The following is a 24,523-nucleotide window of genomic DNA, read 5'->3' on the forward strand; positions in this document are numbered from 1 at the left end:
TAATAAAATCTTGTGAATGTGTCTTCCAAATATACAACTTTTATTTTCCTCTGACTTCCAGTGCATTTTACTCAGTTTGACAGCACCATGAAAATAAAGAATGCTGTGCACTGACACTGGCATTCCTGCTGTGTTGTAAATCACTTTGAAACAAGCCTCATGTTCTCTCTTTCCCCCTTCCTGCTGCATCAGATTATATCTATCAGAGATCAAATTTTCTCTTACTATGAAATAATTGGAGATGGAAATTCTGGTCAGTTTATTTCCTGGATGCGTGTTGCAGGTATGGGAAATAGTACCACAGGTGAAGATCTGTGGCAGATGTAAAAAATATTAAGGATACATTCTTGGCTTTTGAGTATCTCTTTAAATATTTCTGGGAGTTAGCTAAACCTTGATGAAAATACTATAAAGAAAACTGGATGAAAAACCTTTAAGGAGAGCCTGGCTAGTTTTCAAATACAGGGAGAAGTTCAGATGAGGAACTTAGATGTTTCAGCTTCTCTTGTTTGCTGATCACTTTAAAATATTGAATTCCAGAGTACAGCAGTTACAGTGGGAGTCAGTACCAAGACCTGCTTGGGGCAACCTTCCTGTTAGGATTTGTGTGTGGGAACAATCTGTCCAGTTCCCCAGGCTGTGGACTTCCATGCTGCCCACATTAATGCAGCAGATGTGAGATATTTAGAGCACAACTGGTGTACGAATATGGTGTGCTAAAATCCGATAATTTTCTCATTAATTAGTTCAGTTGGTTAGAGCATGGTGCTAATAATGTCAAGGTCACAGGGTCAGTCCCTGTACAGGCCATTCATTTAAGAGCTGAACCCAATGATGCCTGTAGGTCCCTTCCAACTCAGAATATTCTGTGATTCTGTCATAATTGTAACACTCTGTTTTCCACAAAATAATACAGAGAATGCATTAAATTCTTTCCAGTGTTTGCTGGGAAATTCAGTAAATTTTTAGTGCTTGGAGTAATTTTCAGTGAAGTGACCTGGGGTCAGTATACAGCAGTGACAAATGTCCTAGTTCTCAGGATGCAATCCATGAACACCCACTCTTATTGCATTGGGGCATGACATTTGTGATATTGTCTTGTGCAGCAGGGTGACATTCTTACTGGATCACTCTTGTATGTTTTCTCAGTGCTCCTTGATCTTTTTGTTTTTCTTTGCTTATGATTTTTGAGCTATGAATTACAAAGTTCTTCAGAAAATCAAGAAAATAAATTTAAAAAAAGAAAGTCACATTATTGTCATTTTACTGGTGGGAAAATTGAGACCTGACTGTCACATATAGTAAGGCAATAACAAAACTAGGATTAGACTGTCTCCTAGTTTACTTCAGTCTCTTTGGCTCATGTTGCCTTCTTTACTGTACTCATTTTATGGTCCCATTGAGCTAAGTCATGAATCCTTTTTTTTCACACAGAGGGGTAGTTTTTCATGGAGAAGAGTTTCTCAGGGGGAGTGTATTGCATATGCCAACGTGACAAAGGGTTTACAACTCAATCTGGCTTTGTTCTTCGAAAACTGCAGTTGGGACTGTCATATGGAGAATTTATCCATACCAATGAGCCCTAGCTTCTGAGTTATAGTGTACATGCTTCACAAAGCCTTAATAAGACATTTTGATGCCCAGAAAGCTGCAATTTTATTGCATACCTTCCTTGAAACATCAGTATGGTGAATATCTAGTACATAGAATGAAACAACGGAAGAAAGCTGGCCTGCTTTTGCTGCATCAAGCAGCTGTTTAAAATCTGTATTTTCATCTAAATGCTTTTATCACTTTTAATTCCTTTAAAATAGGAAGGGAGCAATCTCTCTCTTCCCAAGCCCCAGATTTGGTGTGTGTTTTGAGACATGCCAATCAGCTGATGTCCCTCACTCCTGGTGGGGACACGCCCTGCTGGAGCTCCATGCCCCACTAGCAGAGCCCTTTGGGGTGTGTGGTACCCAGGGCTGCACTGATAGAGAAGCGCCGCAGTACGTGCTCACCATCAGGCACAGGAGAGGCTCCAGTGAGAGCCCCGGGGCTGCTGGAAGCCAAGAGCCTCAACGGGACACTCAAGTGCTGGCTGCTGGCATGAGCGTGGCTGTCCTGGGGACCTGAAACTGGAGGGAGTCACGTTGGTCAGTGGGTCTCGCTCGCTGCTATCAGCACCACCTACCTCATGGAGCAGCTATTCCTTTCATAACCCAGCTGCTCTAAGTGGCCCTTTGGGATACTTCATGCAACTTCTTTAGGAATGTTGTTGCCGTGGAATGGATCCTTGTTACTCCAGTGTTTCAGATTTAATTTTTGTTAAAATCCACAATCTGATATACATTTATTTATGAGCAGTTTATACCTGTTTTCCTCTGGCTGTTTATAATTCTGGTCTTAAGAGCCCTTTGATTCTTTCTGTGTAATTTAACTCCACGTGTATTAATAGTGCCTCTCAACTTTCTTTCAGAAAAGTTGTGGCAGAGTTCTGGGTTTTTACCAAGGCTATTGAAGAGTACATGAAAGAGGATGAGCTCTGTTCCTTGAGGGACTTCATGAGTAACTTTATACCTCAAGTTCTTTACTTATCAGATCTTTTTTTTTTCTTGTACTAGTGCCTTGTACTAGTTTTTTGCAGCTGAGCTAATCAGTTTCCATGAGACAATTTAGTAAATAAATACTTAAGTGGAGCCATGGGGAAGAGCAGCTCTAGCACCTTAAACTCAGCACTCAGTACTTCAGCTGAGTTACTAAAGTGCAATATTAGAGTGAACCAATTCCTGTTTACCAAGTTATATTGTCTTCTCTACCACACTCCATTTTCGTTGGAAACTTGTGTTATTTCTTCCCTAGCTAAAAACTTGTTCTGAAACCTTACAAGCACATGAAGTAAGACCAATGGGTTTTTTAATTGTTTAGGTAGCTTGTGATCTTCTTTTGTATTGTGACATCATATAGCATTTTCCACTCATTTTATGAAGTCCTGAACCATGCCAGATTTAGAAGATTAATTAGAAGTGATTCTTGAAAAAGCTGAAATTTCACACAATGGTTTTTTTTGTAATCAGACTTTACTGTTTTATTTTTCAGAATCCCTTCTCCTAAGGATTTATAGTCTGAAATGTTAGCTTAGGAACAAAATCTGATAGAGAAAGATAGATACTGAAAAATGAGTAAAATACCAATATTATAAATTCATGACAGATAGGATAGCAGCTGAAATTAAGCTCTTTTGGAATGAGAATGGTGGATCCATATATTTTTTATACATACATATATATATATATATATATATTTATCATCCACATACATACATACATACATACATACATATATATATATATCTATATCTATCTATATATATATATAAAAAATACACATTTCAAAAAAATTTTTGCTTTCCTTTTCATTCCTTTCTTATTCTAAAAATGTGTATTCAGTGGACAGGAAAATGTTACTTTTAGAAACCTGCTGCTCCTGATTTGGAAAAGACCTTTGTGGTTTTAAATGTTTTGTTTTAATCAGAAATCAATTTCCAGGTACCCTTTAAAGTGATACCTTATCTGTCCTATGCTTATGTACTGCTTAATTTTGTACTCCTGGGAGGTATTCTTTCTCTCTGATAGAAGAGAGCTTATTAAATTTCATTTATTAGGAGAATTTAATTTCTTTCCTGTTGCTAAATTTAAGAAAATATTTGAAGAATGATTTAAAAGTAATGGTAAGATTGTTTTTTGTTTTAATTGGGCAATAGAAGATAAAAGCTGGAAATCATGACAGTAGCCAACCTTTGGAATTTTGATACGGTTATTTTAAAAGGAAAATAAACTGAAGATTAAGAAAAGGATCCTATTTAAGTATATAGTTCACATATTCCAAGTGGTTGCATTCTTGTCTTCAATTCAGTAACTCCACTAAGTTATTCTAAGATTTCTCCATACATTTCAAATACAGATGCAACTATAAAATATATTAAATATATAATTTGTACTGCTGGTAACACAAAAGGATTATAACATAAGTCAAGATTGTTGTCACCTTTAATATATAGTGCCTGGTTATCTGGTTTTCGTTCCCATTCCTTGAAGTTTTTGCTTATTGAGGAATTTGGAAAAAAAAAAAGAATTTGTTAATAAGCTGTTAGTTTTGTGAATAAAGCATGTAAATAGGGGAAAAAAAAAGCCAATTTAAAAGCTTCAAACCATTTAAAAGCTCAGTTATTTTAAATCTAACAGAAACTACAGGAGCATGTGTTCTTACTTTTTCGGGAAATTGTAAAACTAAGTAGCTCATCAGAATAAAATATAATAGTAAAACTTAATTTCACCCCCTACAGAAAAGTCAATGCAGATGTGTAACATTATTTGTGTCAGTGTTTGAGGGACCCAGACCTGTGGTACTGTTACACAGCATGTCCTGTAATAAAAAATGAGGCTTATGCTTTCTTGCTCAGCACATCGACTCATTATTTATTATGTCATTTTCATGATCTATTACAATTTAGAACTGACAGTTTCTGGGAACCTCTCATTTCTCATATATAAAGCAAATAAATATCACTTTTACTACCCCATATATAATTGCAAATTGATTTTCAAGTTGGATCACTTAGCTTCACTTTTCATTGTCTAATGTGGTCTTATATAATGCTAAATACTGAGGCTGTTGAGTAACTAGAGAGTAAAACAATTGATTTTTTAATATAATTATCTGTGGTCAATTACCGTAGAAGTGGGAGTGTGTGTATTTCAGCCTTGTAGGACAAGCACTAATTCCCATGAAGGAATTTGTAGAAGAATTGGGGTAAGTCAAGTCCATTAACTCTTCTGATGCCTTGAAGCAGATGTCTCTGTTTTCAACTCCTCCAGTTCTTCTGTGTATTTGACAAGGAGAGCTGGGCATGTTCAAAAGTCTACAAAGGGATGTCTTGTCTGCCTAACTGGATAATTAAACCTTGGCCAAACATCTCCCAAGCCCCTTGGCCTCCAGGCTTCCCTGTAAATGATTCAGGGATCTTGGGCAGAATTGGGCATAAAGTTTATGTACAAGAGAGCTGACAGCTCAGACAAATCTCCTTGGCCAGATGTGTTTGGAGATCCATGATCTTACATTCCTCTCTCTGTTCCTTCTCATCAGCTTTTCTTCACTGGTAGCTTCTCATCAGCTTTTCTTCTTAAACTTGACCTGTGTTGCTATTGAGGCTCATTCCACTCTGCCCAGGCAGAGACCAGACTGGACCTACCTTCAGCCCTTCCTGATATTCCCAGTATTTTCTGTGCTTCGTGGCACTGTGCCCTGTGCCACCCACACACCCTGGCACAGCTGATTTCAGATTGCATTTTCATACCTGGATGCTATGACCACATCATTCTGAGAAAATGCTCTGGGAAAGCAGAGTTATGCTGTAATGCTGTTACACTGTCTTATCTCTGACTCCATGTAAATATTGTTGTAGAGGGTTAAGTTTTAAGTAACTTAAACTACTTTATCTATACTAAGAGGTTTTTATCAGAAAGGTGACTAAATTCACGTGAGAGGAAATTAATTGGCTTGCAGAAATCCAGTACATCCATTTTCACTGGGAATGAAAGAGGGAGAAGTAGAATCAAAAGTGTTTCCAGACTGAGAGAAACAGTGACTGTGGGTTCTTGGGAAGTGATAAAGGTACTTGACACAGGACACTGGCTGTTTTCTTTCCTTACCCTTGTGGGACTGAGCCTGTTTATGTCAAACCCCTTCCTACAAGGTGCCAACAGCTGGGTGAAAGGGAATATGACAGCAGTCAACTCTTCTTGTATGCCAGTGGCTTGTGCACCCTTCCTTGATGATGTTTTTATTTCTGATGCATTTTACAATAATTCTTCATTCTTATATATTTGCTATTTAAGATTTTGTATAGAGTGATTGGAGACTACTCTAAAGCATTTGTGACTAATAATGACCTGCTGACTGGTGCCTGAGACTTGAGGCAATGTATAATCAATATTTGCTTAAAAATTAGTGTGATTTGTGGTGTTTTTACTGTTAGTTATGAGAAATAACAATAGTTTCATCTTGTCATAATTAGAAGTACAAAATAACCATTTTTATCTGATTGGTTGTAGAAGAATTTGTATTTAGCTTCTATTTTAAATTTAATAGAATCAAACCCTAAATCATATCCAGTCTTGACTGCTTAATTGAAGTCAATGAAACAGAACCTGAACTGTTGTTCATTGATATTTCTTCACTAACATAATTTGGATTACAGTAACTGATAGTATTTTGCCATCTGGATTCATCTACATCAAAACCTATTTTAAAGAATTCTTCAGGGCAGATTAAAAAAGAAAGAGAAACTGTGTCAATATTTAATGCTACTTATCCAAGGTCCATGATTCTACTCTAAACTTCTGTTTCATTTTCTCAGTAAACTCAGTTAATTTTGATGGGTGACATTTTTAAACCATGCACTGTTGATTTCTGTCAAATGTACTTTTTGTTCTACAATTTCCCTGTAACTATCCTTAGTTTTTTGAACTTAATTATTTTCATCTGAAAATTGGCAAAAAGAGCTAAGTATTATTTATAACAGTTATGCCAAGTCCACTGGTCTAAATTCTTCACAAATGTAATTTGCCTGGCTTTGCAATCAGCTTAGTTTCCAGATGATTTGGCTCATCATAACTTTTAGGGAAACATAATGGTGACAAGATGCCCTGGCCAGATCAACTGAATGCTTTTTAAAAGTACATGTAGCCAATGAAGAAATAAATATAGATGAGGGGGTTGATTTAAAACCTCTTAACTTTTTGCAATGGAATCTTGTATTTGAAGTCATGTTCATTTCAACTTACAGGCAAGGTCTTTCAACATGCATAAATCTGTTTTAACTGTTTATTCGTGTAATAATTATTCTGTCAGTCATAGGACAGGTTATAATCTTCATAATCTTTGTTTTATTTTTACTGTGTTACAGATTTACTGGCCTGCAGCAAAAGAGAAGGTAGAATTATGCAAATTAGCTGGGAAAGATGCCCAGGTAAGTATGATATATATTTTTTATTACTGCTGTGGTTTATGAATATCTGTGTGTTTGTTACTAAATGCACAAAATGCATTAGTAAGCTCTTGTTACACTTCTTCTGAATTAATGGTGTTTTTTCTTAATTAAAAAAATTACATTTCTGTTGTTTTTCAAATATTAATACTTTAAAAAATTTCAATATTGCAGGCAGCAATCATGCTAGATTTTTCTTTGATGTAATAAATGCAGCTGAGAGATGAATGGACTTACCTCAGAAATGTATACCAGGCAATACTCCCATAAAATCCTCTTTTTTCACATTAAAATGCCTCTTTTCATTTTGGGAGTGTCCTGAGTGTAACTTCACTATAATTCTTTAAAGAAACAGACAAGTAGAGCAGTGTATGAATCAACTTAATTTGCAGACAGCTTCAGTTGGGGTTAAAAGAAAATCTCAGACTCAATGGCTTTTCCCTGGAACCACAAATTTTCTTTAGGAAGTATATTTAAGGTACATACGTGTACACAATACAACTTTTATATGTTTTGCTTAGCACAGATTACATCATGTGTCTAGAGCCTAGCCCCATAAATGTAAACATTTCCTGGCTGTAAAATAAAATTTCCTCATTTTGTCTCAAAAAAATCTCCTAATTTCTGTCCAGCACATTGATTATCGAGGTAGATTCCAGCTCAAAACACTCTCAGCTTGAAGAATTTCAATTTCTTATTCTAACTTGTTGCTAGCATTATATTTACAGCAGTCAATACCTAAACAACACCTTTGCTGAGCACTGGGAATATTCTTATACTGGTATAAGAATATTCTTATACTAGTGTATATGGAGGATTTGTGCTGTTCTATTTCTATCCTAAGAGAAGAAGGAAAGGGTTCTGGGAGGGAAATATTTGTTTTGGACTTTTACTTAGGTGTAGGATGATGTCTAGAAAGTATGAACTGATCTTGTGTTTCTCTGGAGTACCTCTGGAGTACTTGTTTTGTGTTTCTGTATTAATTTCATTTTGGGGAAAGATAGAGCAAGCCTTTTCCTCCAGCCCATGTACCATCCTTGGAGCATGTAGCATCTGCCTGTGCTTCCCAGCAAGGAGCAAGCCCAGACAGAGCCAGGACAGCCCACTGGACTCAGAAATGACCAAGTAAAACTCACCAGTAAGATGTGCTTGGTGCAGAGACAAAGCATATCCTTGGAAGTGTGCTGAAGCCTTTCAGCCAACCACAGTTACTTTAATCATGCAATCTTTGGTGTTAAAACACCCTGAGCTGGGAAGCAAAGGCAGGAGGACTGGTAGCCACACAAACCCAGTGGCTCTGCGACCTCTGCCCAGTTGTTGGCAGGTGTTGTTTGCTGCAGCACAGGCTGAACAGATGCCCTCCAAACCATGCTGTGAGCACACAGCTTCTTGTGGCTGTAAGCCTTACAGTAGAATTAGGTTTGCAAGTCGGATTGATGAACTGCCTCGTAGATAGCCACTGTCAAATTGTAGTTGTTGCAGCTTTGAACTGCTTCATAAACAGTCTCTGCTACAGTAGTTTTAAACATAACAGTGCTATGGCTGAAACTTAGTAGAATGTATAATGTGGAAAAGAAGAATACAAAAAGTAACCTTTATCTTTCTTTTCCCAACAGACAGAATGTGCCAATTTTATCCGCGTTCTTCAGCCGTACAACCGGACCCATGTTTATGTCTGTGGCACAGGAGCGTTTCACCCTCTCTGTGGATACATTGAACTTGGAACTCACAAAGAGGTAATTTAATTTTCTCACTAGTGTGACATGTCAAGGAATAGCCCTCATCTTGTTTAGCATTCATCATAGATTGGAAAATACTATGTGAGTGTGTAAAAAATGACCTGACAGCAGCTTGCATAAATAACAGGATAAATGGTGGATTCTGCAGGTCAGACAGGAACTCTCGTTCTCACATTCGGTATGTGCATATCACTTCTGAACAAAGCACTTTCCTCAGGCTTAATACACAAAGTTCTTTGGAATGACACTTCCATGTGATTAACTAAGTGAAGAGAACATCTAACCCAGATGTCTTCCTTTCTAGTAAGTCATTTCTGCACATACTTTCCTTACGCACATACATTCAGAGTTCAAGATGAAACTTGTAGTTCTGTCTTTTAATGTACATATTCCCTTGGTCCACAGAGGGATTCCTGTGCCCTGTGCGTGAGAGTAATGAGCACTTTGAAAAGGGTCTCTGAGCCTGAATGCAGGGACAGCGTCTCAGGACTTTGCAATGTGTTGCAGTCTGGTCACTGAGGAGGTGTTGGTTGTCATCCATCACTTGTGGCATATTCCTGAGCTGGAGTTTAGCAGCTGATTGGTCTTCATTGGCTGGTGACAAAGAAATCTCTATCCTAAGTGGTAAATGTTTGCGGCCTAACCCCCAAAACATAAGAATTCTGGTGTTGTGTCAAGCAGCCACTTAGTACACAAGTCTCTTTTTAACTCCTATATGCATCACACCTTGGCTATATTTATCCCACTGGCGCTGTTCTCAGACAGTGTTGAGATGTGACCTGTCTGGCTGATTGCCTGTGGTGCAGGCTTCCTATGCTGCTTTAGAAATAGCTTTCTCTTTTCTTCAAGGCTGGGTAAAATTCTGGAGTATAAGAAATGACATCTAAAGTTACTAAATGGATTAACCTGAAACAGAATAAGAATCACATAACAGTTTGGGTAGAAAGGGCTCTAAAAGACCACCCAATTCCAACACCCCTGCCACGGGCAGGGACACCTTCCACTAGAGTAGGTTGCTGAAAGCCCAATCCAGCCTGTCCTTGAACAATTCTGGGGATGGAGCATCCACATCTGGGATGGAGCTTCTTTGGGTAACCTGTGCTGGTGCCTCACCACCCTCACAGAGAATATTTTCTTTCCAATATCTAATGTAAACCTACCCTCTTTCATTTAAAGTTGTTCTACCTTGTTCTATCACTGATACGTGGAATCAAGGGAAGATCCTCATGGAAGAAAAAAGGAATTAATGCTTGCCCAGACTGAGATCTCTCATTGTGTACCCCACAATCTGTGGGTTGGATGACCAACCCAGAGGAGCTGCTTATGCAAAAGAAAACTGAAACTCAGAGAAAACTACACAGCAGTGTTCTTTGCCTAATAAACCATTCATGCTCCTGGTATTGTCTGGTATATGGTGTATAATTCGGCTTACAATGAAATAATTCTGTAGACTTCTTTGCTTTGCTACCTTAAATATTCTGGTTGAAGCAACTGAAATTTTAGATCCCTTGTATCATGCTGATTTCTTAGCTGAATGATCAAATACACAGCTGAATAGACCAGAACAGCTCTCAGCAAGAGTATAAATAAGGCTCTGATTTACCTCTGGGTCATTAGCAAGATTCTTTATTCACTCTATCATTGCCCTACTTCATTTCATCTACTTCATTTGTGAAGGTTGTTTTCACCAGACCTTATGAAGTTATGGATTTGGTCTGACTGTTCAGTCCAGCCAGTCTAGACAAGGGGTCTGTCTCAGCTAGACATGACCAATTACCTTGTGAGAGGAAATGGAAGAAGAATCCTGGTATTGTATTTCCTAATCCCCTCCCTGTCCCCCAGTCCTGCCTCTCCCACATTCCTCCTGGTTGCTCAGCTGCAGGGGTAGGTTGGACAGTGTTCAGCACTTCTCCTGCCTCCTCTGGCAGAGCAGCTCTTCTACAGCCTCCTACTCACTTAGCAGCCTTGAATGGCATCAAGCATATTTTCCCTTTCCTTCTTGGAGGCCCAAACACTCTTCAGCCACCATCCTTCCACCACCTCTCCAGATAAATGTGACAAGGCAGGAGGGTGCTGGGGATAGGCACAGTGATACGAATTTGACAGGCAGTTGAAAATGTCTCCTTGTAGGAACTGAAGCCAGGAAATCCGTTCTCTTAGATTTTTTTTTCTTCTTTCCGTCCCTCACCATTTTAAAATTAAAAAAAAATAAATTAAATCTCTGGGTTTTAATAACAGATAATGAGTGTCTGGTAATTAGCAGCCTCTCCAGGAAGATGTGGGATGCTTGGGAGAGCCAGGCCCTGAGACAGCCTCATGGAGGCTGGGAAGCCAGGCAGTGCTCTGCTGACCTTTGAAAGCTGCTGGTGGATCTGCACAGTGCTCTCCTGGCCAGTGCCAGTGCTGTGAAAACAGAGAGGAAAACACTGTGGATCAGGTGACTCAAAACCACAGCAGCCACTGCTTTTGAAGCAGTACAAATCCCCAACGGAATCACACAATTAAAGGGGATTAAAGTCCTCGTCTTGTTATTGCTCGAGTCGCTGCCAAAACTTCTCTTGGCTGGTGGAGAAGAGGCTTGGCCTGGTTGATGCTGTTAGCCACAGCTCTCCAAGGGATGCTCTTTTCTTTGAAAGCTTTGCCTGAAGTGAAAGCAGGAGGTAAATTCTGTGTGAATGCCTGGTAGTGTCCATTAGTTTGTCTGGGGGAAGTCTGAAATATTTGATGTTGATCTGTAACTCCCTTGGTCCCCTGAGTACTGCTGGGCTTGCAGACAGCCTCTTCCCATGTGATAAGGCAAGGGTTCTCTGAGCTGCTCAGGCTTCCACATCCTAGAACAAAGAACAATGGGACACCAGCATTGTCAGGAAAAAAAATGCCTAATTTTTAGTTTAGTTTTATCCTTGCTGTGCTCGCTTCAGCAGCCTGAGAATTTGGTTTGCCTGATTTTCCACAGGTTTGGTAAGGTAACAAGTATTTTGATGATCAAATTCCGCTCCCTATGAGCTAGGATTGCTGGAGGAAATTGAATTTATGTTCCCAGATTGGAATTGATTTTTCTTTTCTCTTAAGGAGCTTAATTATTCAATATCCTGTGCTTTTGTCTTCTGAGCCTAGAGAGTTTAGGAGGCACCTCAATAACATAGAAAGGTTTGGTCATTTATAATCTGATGTGCATTAAGGATGAATTGAATTAATGTGTTGTGAAGTCTTATTCTATGTGGCCATCTTTGGACATACTTGCTTGTCATTTGTACTCTTCTGGTCTCTTGCAAGGTAGAGATATGGAATAATTAAAGTAATTAAAATCACTTAATCAATTTTTAATTGTTGAAGTCATGGAGATGTTTTGATTCCTTTTTAAACTAGCTTCTTAATTTTTTGTTTCTATAATACATTGATTAGACTTCTGAGCACTTCTGGGATTTTAAATATCACTGTAGATAGGAAAACATGTTAAAGGAAAACATGTTAAAGGAAAACATGTTAAAAGCACTTCTGTAGGAAGTGCTCTCCTCTTATAAAGCTCCCCTCTCATAAAGTCAGCACAATTCTGAAGAGTCCCTATACCTGCAGAAAATTCACTTTACTCCTCTGAGCTATCAATTTGCCTTCAGCAGGACTCACTATGGATTTCAGGTTAACTGTACTTTCAGGAAACCATTGAAAGGGGCAAGTAAAAGAATCCCTGCTGGCAATTCAAAACTATAATAAAGCTTCAAATGGATGCCTACAGGAATAGAGTTGTTGATTGCCCACTGAAAACATTGGCAATAATTTTTAAATAACTTATTTTCTTTATATTCCTCTCTGCTCTTGTTCTGTCACCCAGGAATTAATCATACTGTATTTGGAAACTACAAGGAAGAAACTATTCTGATATCTCTTGTATCTTTAGCCTTGTTAAAAATAATAAGAGAGAGCATATGCTGCTTTCATTTTAAAAGGGTCTGAACTGTGTCTGTTGTGAACATTATTCAGCAGTCCCTGGAGAAATTTCAGAGTCAGCCAGAATCCCTTCAGGGTCTCCTGTTGCAATACAGTCTATCAGCACTTTCCCAAATAGAAGCCAGTGCCTTTTAAGTACAATCCAGCTTTTAATTGGAGTAGAAATGAACAATGCATCTCTTCTTTTCTGAAAAGAATTGAATTTTTTTTAAGATTTGTGTTTCACTACAGAGTGACCAGGATACAGTAAAACACTGAGTGAAAAAATCCAGATATAAAACAGACACAGACTGTAAACATCAATGCTGAGATGGCAGCTGCATGGTCTAACACACCTTCACTTTGTGCACTAGCAGAACAGGCTGTCTAAGTAAGTTTTTCCCTGTAGCCACGCCAGGATAATGAATTTGTGTTTATTCTCAGGAGATGGTGTTCCGTTTGGATACCCAGAACCTGGAGTCTGGCAGGTTGAAGTGCCCCTTCGATCCCCAGCAGCCATTTGCTTCAGTGATGGCAGGTAAGGAGCCACCAGAGCCAGGTGCTGCCCTCGGACCTGCGATGGCTCTGGGTGAGCCCAGGGGCTCAGCAGATGCCACTGCTGGAGCTCCTCTGGCACTGGTCATGTTCCCATTGTGCTCTCAGAGCTGGGGCAGCCTTCAGGCTGAGACACCGGAGAGCTGGAAGGCAGCAGTGCAAATAGAGGCATTAGAATGGCAGTGAAGCCTCTGTCAGCTGGGTGGGAAGGCAGTTTCACCCTCACCCAGTCATTGCTCCTTTAAGAGGACAACAAAAAAACCCACATGGACAGAGAGTGTTTGAAGCCCTTGTGGGCCTCTTTCTGCAATTATCAATATGTTCTGCCCTTTGAAGTCTGCTGACATGCACTATTTCCATAAATACGTTTCTGAGGTTTCTATTTACTCGAGCAGCCACTTCTGAAGCCGGGAGCCGGGGAGCAGATAGTGCACTCTGCCTGCTGCGTGCATCGCAGCACTGTGTGGTCTGACATTTGGAATGTCAGCTTGACCTCTGCATTTCAAATCACTATAAGAGCTACTTTTGTCATGGTTTGGTTCATAGCTTTGGACAATTTTCATTTAACTTGTCCGTCGAGCATATGAATACAAGATAAGAGTGAAGCACCATGACGTTTTCATTTGCAGCCAAAGAGCAGTGGTGACAGTGCTTTGAAGTATCGGTCACTCTGTGTTATAAAAAGAATATGACTAATGTTCAGTCTTTATTCTCAGATAATAAGATAGATGATTTGTGATTCTGACCCTACAGATGGGGCAGGACTTCCTTTATTAAAAACAATAGATTAAAGCCTGTGCTTATTCTTCTCAGAGACCCCTAGTCCTCTTTAATGACCGTGAAGTCTATTTTTAAAATGGGGTTCCAGAAACTTTAACTTTTTTTTAAACTTTTTTTTTAATGCAAGCAGTAGAACTCTGTGATTTATTACAGCATTGCCTAATTTCAGTAGCATGTCATGCTCTGACTGTTCTATTAAATCTTGTGAAATGAAGAGGCTGCTGTCTTTTAGCTAGCTAAGACATGAACTTTGCTGCATAACAATTTTTGAGCTAGATAAAATTAATGATCAGGGTATTCTAGTACTCTTTTTTGACTGTTACTGGTGTCAAGTGCTTCACAATAATGCACAAGAAGCATTGTAAGGAGTTACAGGCCTGACCAGAGAATGTGTTTTGGTCTGTCTTTGGATGCTTACCTTATTCCCAAGTGAACTAGGAGAGCAGTATAGCTCATGGGTAAGATGCTGCTCTTGAGCTCAGGTGAGATCATTTCCCATCTCTGCCATTAATGAGCAGAGTAACCTTGGCATGTGACTTCTCTCCATCTACTTTTATTAATCTGCCAAATGGCAGTAAAGATTACTTACTTCAGAGAACACTTTTTATTCAGTTACACATTTACGAGCTGTCATATCTAACTATATTTTCACTCATATATGTAAGTTAATGCAACTGAGTAATTTTCATTCTTCGTAGAAATAGGTAGTCTAGTACTAGATGGCATATCACTTCAAGTAGACTTATAGATAAATTTGAAAAAGTAGTTTTTTGACTGAAAAATCACCTGTTCATCATCCATCCTCACAAATTACCACTCACCAAAACTGTTCAGGTTGCTACAGAAACTTGGAATGAGAGATACCAAATGCTGAGAGAAGTGCTGAAAATGACTTGTCAGCAGAGCCTGAGCAAGGAGGGAGAATTTCTGTTGGCCCTTCAGATGTATTGATCACAGAGTGCCTGTCACTTAGCAAACACCAATTACCCTGCCCATCCCTCATTATGACAAATACCTTTCAGAATGCACGATTGTTTCTTTACAAAGGGAACATGCTGTCTGAAAGATGTGCTTTCCACAACTGTCATGGAAATAATACAGAAGTAACAATAATAATGAGGTAAAAAGAAAGATGATAGATCTTTTTTGGACAAATAAAGTGCTTGTGGATCATGGGTTGTGGGTTGGTTTGTTGATTTTTTTTCCCTCCCTTGATCTTATTTTTTTAAGTGCATTTACATCTTTCTCAAATGAAAGCACAAACATCAGAGTTGAATGGTATTTATTCTGCATTCACACTCAACAAAGGCTTCTCTCTGAAAGACCTTGTGAAATGTTTCAACCCAGGAGTATCAGAAAACCTGGATGAAGAACTTATGGAAGGGGATTTTTATGTATCATATAGCTTTTTGTAAAATTATAATTTATGAACATGAACTTTTTTGTTTTTATGAATAAGAGATTTATTTCTGCAGGTCATCAAACAAAACAAAAAACCCTCTCCCACAAATAAAGCTTGTTATTTTACAGAAGAAAGAGTATTTAAAAATGCACTATGTGGTAAAAAAGCAAAAAAAAGGTTTACAGTGATACTGTTTCTTTGCTTCTTTTTGAAAAGTACTGAGATATGAAGGGAAACAGAAAATACTGTGCATTCCTTAGTATTTTCATTGCCCACAAAAGGGGCAGAAGACCAAATAGTGACTGCAGTTGCAGCAAGCTCAGGGCACTGTGTTACAGATGTAGTGTCCTTGTGAGGCAAATTCTGGCTGCCTTATTTATGCAAAATGTGTCCTTTATTTCAGGGAGAGCACTCTGTGTTAAAATGATGATTTGTGTCTGTAGCCATATTCCTGCCATTATCACAAATTCCCTGGATTGTGCCTGAATTAGTCTTTGTGAATTAAGTGTTGGATGGAGATCCTTGCTCCAGGAATGGGCCAGGCTGCAGCATTCCAGTGGGGAAGCATCCATCCCATTTTTCTGTCTCAGGAGCAGCAAAGCCACTGGGGCCATGGCAGTCCTGGGGCACAGGAGTAGCTGGGATGGACAGGTGGCCATGCCCTCACCCTGGCTCCCAGGTGCATGGGACAGGGTGTTCTGATTAAATAGACCTTTATACCCTTAAGAGCCCAATTCCCATTAAAGCCTGGGAAATTTACTTTCCTGAGTGCCTAAAAGATCTGAAAATTAGGCGTTGACTGCATTATTTCTCAGACATATAGTTACAAATATCACTCTCATTTAAAAGTATATAAATTCACAGAACTGAAAAACCCATTAAAATATGACCCAATAATATTTTAAAGCATTAAATTAGTTTATAGACCAATTAAACACAGGTGTTGTTCACCCAACAAAATGTAAATAGTCTTTTTTTTTTTTATGCCACAGCTGTAGGAACCCTATTTCTTTTTCATTTGCAGATGAGTATCTTTATGCTGGAACAGCTTCTGATTTCCTTGGCAAAGACACTGCTCTGACACGTTCTCTGGGCCCTTCTCACGACCACCATTACATCAGAACTGACATTTCTGAACATTACTGGCTTACTGGTAAGATCCCAAACATATGCTGTTGTCATTTGCATTGTGCCTGCCTCTGAAGTTAATAGCTCCTTCCTTATATAAATATATGTCCAGTAACTATAAATATAGATATTGTACCATGGAGGCTTTGGATTACATAGGCTTTTTTAAAAAAGCTTAGTGGAACAGAAATGCACTTGAGAAGAGTCACAGAGGTGAAAATGCTAATTAAGGGAAGAGTGGGAGCATAAGACTTAATCATAGTTTCCGTCTTTGATGTGTATATCTGTGTATAATCCTACCACTGAAGTAATATCATGACTGAAATGCTTCTATATCCAGTCTTGTCAGAATCATGTTTTAAACTGTATTTTCCAGTCACTTGTTAGAAGCTGTTCTGTATAGCATGTTGAAACAACAGACTAGAAATCCCACATTTTTTGCTAGGAGGTTTTTTTCTTTTTTTTTTTTTCCCTTTTTTAGGGGGAAAAATACCCTTTGTTGCTGTGAGGATCATTTTAAAACCACTAAGGGCACACTAAAATAGCTTCCCAAGCAAAACACTGCTTTTTCTTGCCTGTTAAAAAACATTGGGAGCTAGTAAACCCTCTGAAAAACTGGCTGCATTTGCACCCAGCCAGTCTCAAACCACACACAGAGTAACATGGAAAACTTCACTCACAAGCTAACCCTGCTCAATTAAAGCATCCCCCTTTTAGCTGTCAACTGTCCTTAAAGATGTGGCAACATTGGTCCTGGCTCAGGATGCCTGTGTGACTGTTATGGGTGCAGTGTAAGGCCAGGGCCTGCTGACCACAGGGTTAAGTTGTCTTCCCAGCAGACACTTCTAAAAAGGATAATTGTGCCTCTTAACTCCTTGAGACTTCAACAAGAGGACATGTTCTTTTTTTTCGTAATAATTTTTCCCTATCCCTTCTCTTCATTCTGTATTGTTGCCTTAAATTTCTATCTAGATGCAACTCCATAACTCCAGGATTTCTACTGCGAGATAAGGAGAGAAAGCCACTTGAAAGTCATGTTTACCTTTCCAAATAGGAGATTGAAGAATCTCACTCCACTGACCTATCCCACTTTCATTTCTTGTGCTGAAAGTCTTTCTTGTCCCACCTCTCCCATCTCATCTCTGATTTCCACACACCTCTTGTGCAGTGCAGAGCAGAAATGGACTGATATGAACAGCAATGGGTCCATCCAGGAGTCAGTTCTCTAATTCTAATTAACCATGCAACTGCATATCCAGTTTTATCACTGATGGCCTGCAGATGCTCAGCATGGAAAGGTGGCTGGGCAGCTGCTTTCCTAAGGGATGCAGTAATAAGGTAAAAACAAAGGTTTACTGTGGTTTGGCCCTGAGGAGCATCTGGTGCAATCATTAGTATAGATCCACATTGATGAGCATTACAGGGTTCAGCTGCCAGTCCAAAAGAACTTGTAGCTTAAAAATACATTTTCAAACATTTCTTTCTCTTATTATTGTTTCTTCATGAGCAGTTTGAGGCAAGGGAACAGTACAAGAAAACAGAATAAACTATAGGTTTGAGAAATGTTTAAATGTTTTAGGGGGGGGGAGTTGTCTGCCTTTCCGCTCTCATTTAGATTGATTCACAGTTTATTCTGTTTTCACTTAAAGCATCTGTATTTGTGAAACTTTTCTAAGGAGAACAGTATATTAATATGTCTGGGTCTGAAAAACAGCTTTAGTGTGCTAGACTGTGAGGTGAAAATTGCCCCACACTATATAAACACTGAAGACCCTATATATTCTTCAGGTTTACCTTGTTTCCAGCCATATAAAACCCTACAGCCACAATTCTGTCTAAGACTTCACAAACACAATCCATTCAGTGTTATACTAAGAGGCATAGACATAAACTAGGTGCTTTTAATATTTTGAAACAGTCCTTTTAAGGTTGGAGAAAATTTGAAGTGCAACTTGAAATGACGGCATCATTTTTGCAATAAGCCGTAGGGTGGCCAATGTATTTCTAGTTTATTGTGTAATGTTACCAATTACATACTTCTGTGCTTTCACCCAATATTGGTATAAAGAAAATATTTACTTGATTTCAGATTTAAAACTCCCATCTCATGTAAATCCCCTCTTCTACTGCCCATTTACCAAGCATGTGTTAGACCTCCAGTAAAAGTTGTACATACTTGGATAATTGTACAATTGGAAATAAATTATTACCATGCATGACTCATGTTTTACTTAGGATAAGCATAAAATGTACAGCTTGTTTTTTTCCAGAGGGCCAAGGAAGTTTTGCTATAATGCACCTTAATATTTTTAAAGTTTAGTCTTATTCTGATTCTGGAAACAAAATTATCCTTCCCTGAGGGAAGGGAGGTAAAGACAAAGCACGAGGGAAAAATGCGTGGGATACCTTCCAGTTCCTTGAAGGGCATCTCTATCTTGGCTAATTAAGACATGTCCTAATCTCAGTGAGTGAATAGCAGCTCTGCAGAGGGGGAAGGAGGAAGGCAGCTAATCTTTCCCATGACTCAGGCCCACACGTGCTCGTCCTCCCGCAAGGGTGGCACTGGAGCAGAGGGGAGCAGGGCTGGGCCATCTGGGGTTCCCACAGCTGCTCACTGGAGCTGTCTCACCCGGGGATGAGGCACGTGGGGCTGGTGGCCCCTCTCCGGATGGCAGAGCCACCCACTGGAACCGAGTCTGCCCCGTGCCAGCCCCGTGGGCAGAGAGCACCCACAGCCCCACACACAGGCACCCAGTGAGCAGCTGCACATTCCTCCCTCCTCCGTAGGAAGGGAAGGCCATAGCTGGAACCAGGGCTTCCTTGAATTGCATTCATCTATTTTTTTTTCCTTTTCATTTTTTTCATAGCAATTTAGTCGTCTTTTCCAGGGCAAAGTCTTGGAGGCAGAGTTCTTTATATCCTGCGAACTTTGGATGGGATTCAACTCCCTTAGCTCTAAAAGGCAAATGTAGCATCCTGTCTGAGCTCAGTCCTTTTGCTTGCCTCTGTAATTTACTGAGTGAGGTGACACTTCCAGAGGGTGACTCACCCCACCTATTGTAGGAATCTGTCTTAAAATAGGATTATTCATTGTCACTTTGTCCCTCCCTGAGAGAGGACCTGGCTGAGAATGGGTTAGGAGCTTGATTTCTAGGTGGTTATAGTAAATGAGGTAAGCACTGTCCTTTGTATTCTGTCATGCCATGTATTTCTGGCAGCCCAACTACACAGAGGTGCTGCTTCCCACTGTTTTGGGCTGCTTTTTCATTTCTTTGTGCTCTGGGACAGCCACTGCTTTGTGCTTCTCTTTTTCTGAGCCTAAGTTCTCCATAGGTTGCACTGCTAAAAATCACTGCTGGTTTCAGAAGAGATGATGGCCAGCAGGTAACCAACAGCCACCCCAGCAGTGAAGAACCAGCTGTATCAGCTTTTCCCATCAGACCACATGAAAAAAGCACAAGCAGGACATGTACCATCTATTGCCAGAGCTCATGAAGCCATTAATCCCTGGGCTGGTTACATGCAATCTAGCCATGGACTTCATATGTGGGAAGATCTGCTGCTGAAGACAATAGTAGGGGGGATAGATCTGTCTGTGGGAAAACAGCCATTTAAAATCATCATAATTAGTTTTTTCTCCCATGAAAAGAATCCAAAAGCCTAATTCACAGTTAGTTTAAATGCACTTTTATATTTTGGATAGATGGGTTAGAAAAGATGAGACAAAAATCTCAATTACAGAACATTACGTGCTTTTGAGGTCATAATCTCTTCCATTTAATTATTTTTACTTCATCTTCATATCTTTTACAATGTATTTCTGCTCGAATTTAACTTTCAATTTCAATGTTTTCAGTTGTGATTTAAAATCGTTAAATATTGGTGTTCCTTTAATTAGTTAGTGATTCTTCTAAATGTGTTCCAGGAATTGGTATTGAGACATTTATTTTTGCATTTGGCTCGCCAAGGAAAGCAATGAAGTTTAATCTTCAACCCCCCATACATTCAGTGTTTTGTTCTGTGAATGTGGATTAAGGAAAAAAAAGGATGTGACTTTCAAAAACATGGAACAGAAGAATTTCACAGGTTTCCTCTTTAATGGCTATTTTGCTAACCACACATTTAAGAAACCATACTAGAAGCATATTTATGAATTTATTCATGCCTAGAGATATAATCTTCAAAGTAGCCTTACAGGCCCTGAGGGGTAAGGAATATTTTCCTCAAGCTCGTTTTGAAATCCTGACTTAAATTTATAGATCTTGGTGCCTGCATCATTTCATGTTTTCTGCTGACACCATTCTCTAGTGACAGAAAGGTTTAAAATGGAAGCAGCACTGTGACTATTTTCACCCATAAATTTACTCTTCTGTCACAAAGGTGCACACTGAGCACTTAAACACATCCCATTTTGTCTCAGGCCCTTTGTCTCAGACTGAAAACTTTTGAATCAAGGGCTCCCTTTTTCTTCTATGTGTACTGTGGAGTTCATGGTGAAAATTCCTCAAGGCTAATATAAAGCAACAATCATTATGAAAAGGACAAAGGCATGAAGATATATTGAAAGCTGATAATAGTATTCCCCCATATAAACAGTGTGCTCTGTTTGCTCTGCATTCTTACACCACCCTCCTTATTGCTTTCTACTGCAGCCTACCTGATACTGGGGGACAAAGACTGTGTATTTTATTGCTGAAAGAATGTATTTTAGAGTCAAGGGTCTCTTTGCACTGTATTTGTATAGCCACTTCTGTTTAAATAAAAGCACCATTGATCCAAGTGCCCTCAGAAGAGCTCATCTATTGCAGCACACTGGGGAATGTCTTAAGAACCCCTGCCCCAAGCAGCTGATTCATTTGTGCAAGGCAGGGTTGTTGGCTGCTCTGCTGCAGTCATGGACCCTGGAATTGCTCCAGTTTCTGATTTTAGTGCAAAAGTAAAAGGAAAACAAACAAACAAGAAACCCCAACACTGAAAACAAAAGCCCTCAACTAGTGGGCAGGTTGAGCAGGATGGGAGGCCATGGATGAGGGATCTTGGGAGCAGTGAGGAGCATCTTGGCCCTGTAAGCATGCCTGCAAGATGCAGGCAGACACCCACGCTTGCCTTGGAGGGAACCTGGAATAATGCAATGGCCCAGCATGCCACAACAAGGCTTTTTTTGCAAAAAGCAGATTTAAATAACCCAAACAAATCATTACATTGATACAGCCAGTCTGTTTCCAAGAACATCCAAGAGCTGGGTCCTTAAGAGAGACCAACCAGTTTTGGAGTTTGCTGTGCCAACTGGGGAATCCCGGCATGGCACTGTGTTGGAGCCCTGGTTACTGAGAATTTTAGACTTTCTGTGCTGACAAACATTGACCCCCAAGAGAACACTACCTTTGACCTCAGGCCATAGAGAAAATTTCCAAAATGGAATGATAAAACTAAGATTATTAGTGTATAGTTTGAATAGAAGTGTGTAATATCACATAGTGAAAAACTTAGAATTTAAAGCTTTAGAAATAGTAATATAATAAAACAAGATAGAAGTTTTAAAGCAGAAGCTAGTCCTTCTTCACCTTCTTCCTGGATTTGGGTGATATTGTATAATTAAATAAAAAGTCCACATTACAAACTACAAGTAGTTAGTTATTGAGCTAAAAAGTAAAAATAATTTAAGTATCATTTCTCAATTAAATAGTTTATCCTTAAAAGGCCTCATAGAGGGAGAGATATGGCTCCACTTTTTAGGTTGTTAAAATGAAGTACTACAGAACTCACAGTTTGTGAGACTATAATATAAAAAAGAACTAATAAACATCTAAATCAAAACAAAAAGTACCATCTCACACATTTAATCCCAACCCTGACAAAAAAAAAAGTTAAAAACTCCACAGATTTGGTAGATACAGTCAGTAAGATTGCTGTATCACAGATATGTGGGAAACATTCCTTTGCAAGCTATCTCTAGTAAACAGTAGTATAGTTCTGTACTGATAACTGCTGCCATGAGTTAATTAAATATATTCAAATTCTACCAGGTGATTTAAAAAAATCTACTTAGCTTCATTTTGGAGGAAAAAGCAGTGAGGTAGATCTGTGTAGGCAGTACTTTGTACTGGGACTTACTCTATTTCCAAACAAAGAATGATAACCAGTGCTGCATACTTTTGCAAGTGGTAGTAAGATCTACACACAAAAACACTAGCCTGAGAGCAAATACTTCAGACTTCATTATGATTTTCACTTTGAGTTAGTAAGAAAGTTGCTGCTACATATTTATATAATATTTTTATTTCACCTAAAGAGGTAATGTAAATGCAGAGTTTAGCAGCAAGTACTAAGGCTTTTCTTCAAATTTTTAACCCCCTTTTTCTTTTAATTTCCAGGAGCAAAATTCATTGGGACTTTTCCTATCCCAGATACCTATAACCCAGATGATGATAAAATCTACTTCTTTTTTCGAGAAATATCTCAAGATAGTGGCACATCTGACAAGACAATCCTTTCCAGAGTTGGGAGAGTTTGTAAGGTGAGGAATCTGCCTTTTTGATAAAAATTAAGCAAGTGTTGTTTATTCTGTGAGAAACGTATTTTCCCCTTTGTTACCCAATGAGCCGCTGTAGTAATTTTTGTGAGCATTGATTATTAACGCCATCAGAAATTTACTTGGCATAAAATAGACTTGATATTGACTGTGCACCTCTTTTAAAAAGCTAATAGGTTTATAAATTATAATCCTGTGTCCAAACAGTAAAGTATTGACCTTCAGTGCAACAATGCTATGTTTTATTTCATGAGCTTCCAGTGAGGGTTGATGAGTCAAAGTGAGCACAGTGCCAAGGTATTTGGGATTTTGTGGAAAGCGTCCATTGATGCATGGATGTACAAACCCATTCCTTAGCTTGGCTCTGTACACCATTCCTGGGCATTGCTGAGAGCTGGGGTCAGTCATTTGTTTCTGCACATTCCTGATAACCCACTAGGGTGAGGGGAGGCTAAGGAAATACGCAGTTTCTGAGATACACCCACATGTGCCTGGAGGTTTCCTCCTTTTGGAAGAAGAGCAATCCTTGACCCATTCACCAGGAGGAACGAGACCCTGAGTCTCCTGCAATGTAAAAAGTTCATTTGGCTGATGCCTGACCTCCTTTGAATGATTACTCCTTCACTTTCCCCTTCATTCTGCTTGGGTTTGGCCTTTATGAAAGATTTGTGCCTCAGTGGTATATACAGACTCATGCTTTCGTGAACTTCAGTCTTTTTAGAGAAGCATCTCTGTCAAGGGCAGAATCCTCCTCAAAAGATGAGAAGAAAACCACAATTCCTGCCCATGAAGACAGTATTCAGTGTAGTTTGCTGTTTAGCAGCCTGATGGTTTCACTGAGATCTCTGCCCACAGTAGCAGAAGGGTTTGTAGGCTTCTGTGTCAGATGCACACTCTATCCAGTCCATTGTCCCCTAGAACATTCTGTCCCTCTATTCTGTAGTAACAGAAGCAGTTAGTAGAAGTGCTCCCATCCTGTCTTTGGGCCCTCAGGAATCACTGGTGAAAATCAGGAAAATGGAACTTGAAAGCTGCCTTCATATCAGTAACATAGTAAACATAAGCTTTGAGCAAATGTTTATCTCGTGATAAATTAGATATCAGCAGCACCACAGAAGTCACACAAGTAGGCACATTTCTATGATTTTGTTCAGAATCATTAACAGACTTGCAATTTCTGAGCAGTGTGAGTCTGCTGGCAGTTTTTTGAGAAACTTGAAAATTAGTACATGAACAAAAGTGTTTGTGATTTGCAATAAGATGTGTGTGGGAGAAGAGCACTCATTCAGCTATGGACACACACTGGAACAAAACAAAGAGTGGACAAGTGTATGGATGTGTAGATCTGCAGCTGCTCTGCAGTCCAGCAAACTCCCAGCTCCACCTGAGATTTCAGTGGCCACAGCCATTTCACACTTCTGTCCTTCACC

At 39.3% G+C, this 24,523-nt stretch overlaps 1 protein-coding gene across 1 annotated transcript in view; it reads left to right on the forward strand.

Moving 5' to 3' along the window:
- The window catches only part of SEMA3D (semaphorin 3D), a 145,446-nt gene that overhangs the window by 74,159 nt on the left and 46,764 nt on the right, over positions 1 to 24,523 (forward strand). The window contains exons 4-8 of the mRNA XM_059471939.1: positions 6,950 to 7,012; positions 8,647 to 8,766; positions 13,141 to 13,234; positions 16,458 to 16,586; positions 22,936 to 23,078. Coding sequence (XP_059327922.1) covers positions 6,950 to 7,012; positions 8,647 to 8,766; positions 13,141 to 13,234; positions 16,458 to 16,586; positions 22,936 to 23,078 — 549 coding nt within the window. The remainder of the gene's footprint in view (positions 1 to 6,949; positions 7,013 to 8,646; positions 8,767 to 13,140; positions 13,235 to 16,457; positions 16,587 to 22,935; positions 23,079 to 24,523) is intronic.

The sequence above is a fragment of the Ammospiza nelsoni genome, chromosome 5 (assembly GCF_027579445.1).
Source record: "Ammospiza nelsoni isolate bAmmNel1 chromosome 5, bAmmNel1.pri, whole genome shotgun sequence".
In the NCBI taxonomy this organism is placed as follows: domain Eukaryota; kingdom Metazoa; phylum Chordata; class Aves; order Passeriformes; family Passerellidae; genus Ammospiza; species Ammospiza nelsoni.